Source organism: Corapipo altera, unplaced genomic scaffold (genome assembly GCF_003945725.1).
Source record: "Corapipo altera isolate COAL_440 unplaced genomic scaffold, ASM394572v1 130171, whole genome shotgun sequence".
NCBI classification, from domain to species: Eukaryota; Metazoa; Chordata; class Aves; order Passeriformes; family Pipridae; genus Corapipo; species Corapipo altera.
In genome coordinates this window covers 1-2652 of record NW_020888726.1, presented here as the reverse complement: position 1 = coordinate 2652, position 2652 = coordinate 1, and the positions used below count along the sequence as shown (strand labels likewise).

At 63.2% G+C, this 2652-nt stretch overlaps 1 protein-coding gene across 1 annotated transcript; it reads right to left on the bottom strand.

Moving 5' to 3' along the window:
* Window positions 1-17: 17 nt before the first annotated feature.
* Window positions 18-2282, bottom strand: LOC113942050 (transcription elongation factor SPT5-like; the record flags this gene model as incomplete). Its single annotated transcript, XM_027633190.1, has 8 exons — window positions 18-164; window positions 433-588; window positions 664-800; window positions 1031-1124; window positions 1239-1344; window positions 1443-1513; window positions 1833-1922; window positions 2010-2282. Coding segments are annotated over 8 exons (1074 nt in total), but the record flags the coding sequence as incomplete, so codon positions are not given.
* Window positions 2283-2652: the final 370 nt, after the last annotated feature.

Below are 2652 nucleotides of genomic sequence, written 5' to 3'. Positions count from 1 at the left end.
ATTTTGGGGGGTCTCACCTGGAAGGTTTCCCTCTCGAGCCTCACGATCACCCCCACGGTTTGGGGGTCCAGCTGCACCAGCTCCCCCCACTCGTGCTGCCCCCCCACGTCCACCCCCGACGCCGTCTCGGAGCAGAGTTGCAGGTCCCGGGGCAGCACCTTCAGCTGGGGGGGAAAACACACCCAAAATCCTCGGGATTCACCCCAAAACAGGACTGACGCAAAATCCCTGGCATGTATCCCAAAATCCCCAGGACTGACCCCAAAGGGGGACTGACACAAGCCCCTTGATTTCACCCCAAACCTGGACTGACCCCAAACCCCTGGGATTCACCCAAAACTGCCCCCAAACCCCAAACTGCCCCCAAACCCCTTGTTTTTCACCCCAAATGCTCCCCGACCTCGTTTCCCACGTTTTTCGCCCCGAACTCACCTCGTGCATGGTGAGGTCAGAGAAGAGGATGACGAAGTTCTCCTCCACCCTCACGATCAGCCCCGTGTCGCCCTCGAACCTCCCCGCAATCACCTTCACGTGGTCACCCATCCTAAAATACTTCCTGAGCTCCTGGGCCGGGAACTCCAACATGTCCTGGAGGAGACACCCCTGTCAAGGCAGGCAAAAGGGGTTTTGGGGGCCTTTCAGGGGGTTTTGGGGTCTCCAGACCTTGAGGTCCTCGTGCTTGGGCATGATGGTGATTTTGTTGCCGTCCACGCTCAGGATCTTGCCCTGCAGGTTGATGAGCTCCCCCTCGCACACCTCCACGTTGTCCCCAGGCTGGAAGTTGTGCTCCCGCTCCTTCCCTGGGAGAGAAATGGGATTTGGGGCCTGGGGGGCACTGGGGAGGGGGATCTGGGGGGATTTTGGGGGGCTGCTGGAGGTGGCTCAGCTCCCCCTCACACCCCTCAACGTCGGGCTGGAAGTTGTGCTGCCCGGGGGAACAGGGGGAGTTTGGGGTTGGGGGTGCTGGGGAGAGGGGTTTTGGGGGATTTGGGGTCTGGGGAGGGCTTTTGGGGGGCTGGGGACCCCCTACCTGTGCTCTCAGTCACCACCTCCAGGTCGATGCCCTCGGGCTGGTCCTCGAACTTCTCCAGCTCGGACAGGGTGGGCTTCACCCCCTCCGTGATCTGGGGGGGTTTGGGGGGAACTGGGCTCAGACTGGGGGGGTTTGGGCTCAAGCCGTGCATTTGGGGTTCCCACGGGAGTATTCTGGGTTCAAAAAGGGGGATTCTGGGTCTCACCACGGCCGACATGGCGAAGCTCTTGAACAGGAAGCCCTTCCTGCTGTACCGGTTGCCCTCGAAGATCAGGAAGTCGCCGTCGGAGGCCACGTCCCCCCCCAGGGACCTGCGGGACCCCCAGGTGAGCCCAGGGTGAGCCCAGGGGGTGGATCCCAGGGGGGATCCTACGGGGAGGATCCCAGGAAGGATCCCGGGGGGCGGTACCGGATTTTCTCGGCGTCGAAGAGTCTCTGGGGCGGCCGCTTGAACTTCTTGCGTTTGGCAAACCAGTCCTTCTGCGGGGGGTGGAGGGAGGAGAGGGATCCACTCACCCTCGGGGGTCCACCCACGGGGATCCACTCACCCTCGGGGGTCCACCCACAGGGATCCACTCACCCTTGGGGGTCCACCCAAGGGGATCCACTCACCCTCGGGGAGCCAGGTACCCCCAGAGACTACTCATGGAGATCCAGCTACCCCCAGGGATCCACCCACGGGGATCCACTCACCCCAGGGACCCAGCTACTCCCAGGGATCCACTCACCCCGGGGATCAAGGTGGACCCACCCATCTGGGATCCCCTCCCTGCCCCAGGGGTGCTCCCCCCTCACCCACCAGGCTCATCCGGGCTTTGATGCGGTCGAAGTCGATCCTGGGGATCATCTTGAGGGAGATCTGGTTCTGGCTTGGCTCCACGTAATCCACCTGGGGGAGGGGGCAGGAATGCCCAGGTGAGCCCCAGGTAACCCCTCCCCCAGCCCCAGGTGCCCCCCAGGTGTGTCCCTCCCTCACCTGGGCGATGTCATCCTTGTAGATGCCCCTCTTGAGCCGGACCCAGGCCTTGGGTTTGAGGTTGGTGACCTCCTTGACCACCTTGAGCACGTCGGTCATTTCCTTGATGGGCACCATCTGCTGGTTCCAGTAGCCCAGGCGCAGGTTGCCCACGCCCTCGATGGCCTGTTTCACGTGGGTCTGCTTGTAGGCCTCCACGTACAGGTACCCCCTGACGTGCTCCGGGGCCACCACGGCCTTGATCTGCAGGGGCTGCAGTGGGGGGGGCACGGGGAGTCACTGACAGTGCCCCCAGTACCACCAGAACGACCCCAGTACCACCAGAACGGCCCCAGTACCACCAGAACAGCCCCAGTACCATCACAGTGCCCCCAATAACACCAGAATGGCCCCAGTACCATCACAGTGTCCCCAGTACCACCAGAACGGCCTCAGTACCATCCCAGTGCCCCCAGTACCACCCCAGTACCATCCCAGTGCCCCCAGTACCACCCCAGTACCATCACAGTGCCTCCACACACAGGTACCCCCTGACGTGCTCTGAGGCCCCCACGGCCTTGCTCTGCAGGGGCTGCAAAGGGGAGGATGTGGGGGGTTCAGCTCTGAGCCCCCCAGTGCCCCCAGTACAGCCCCAGTGCCCCCC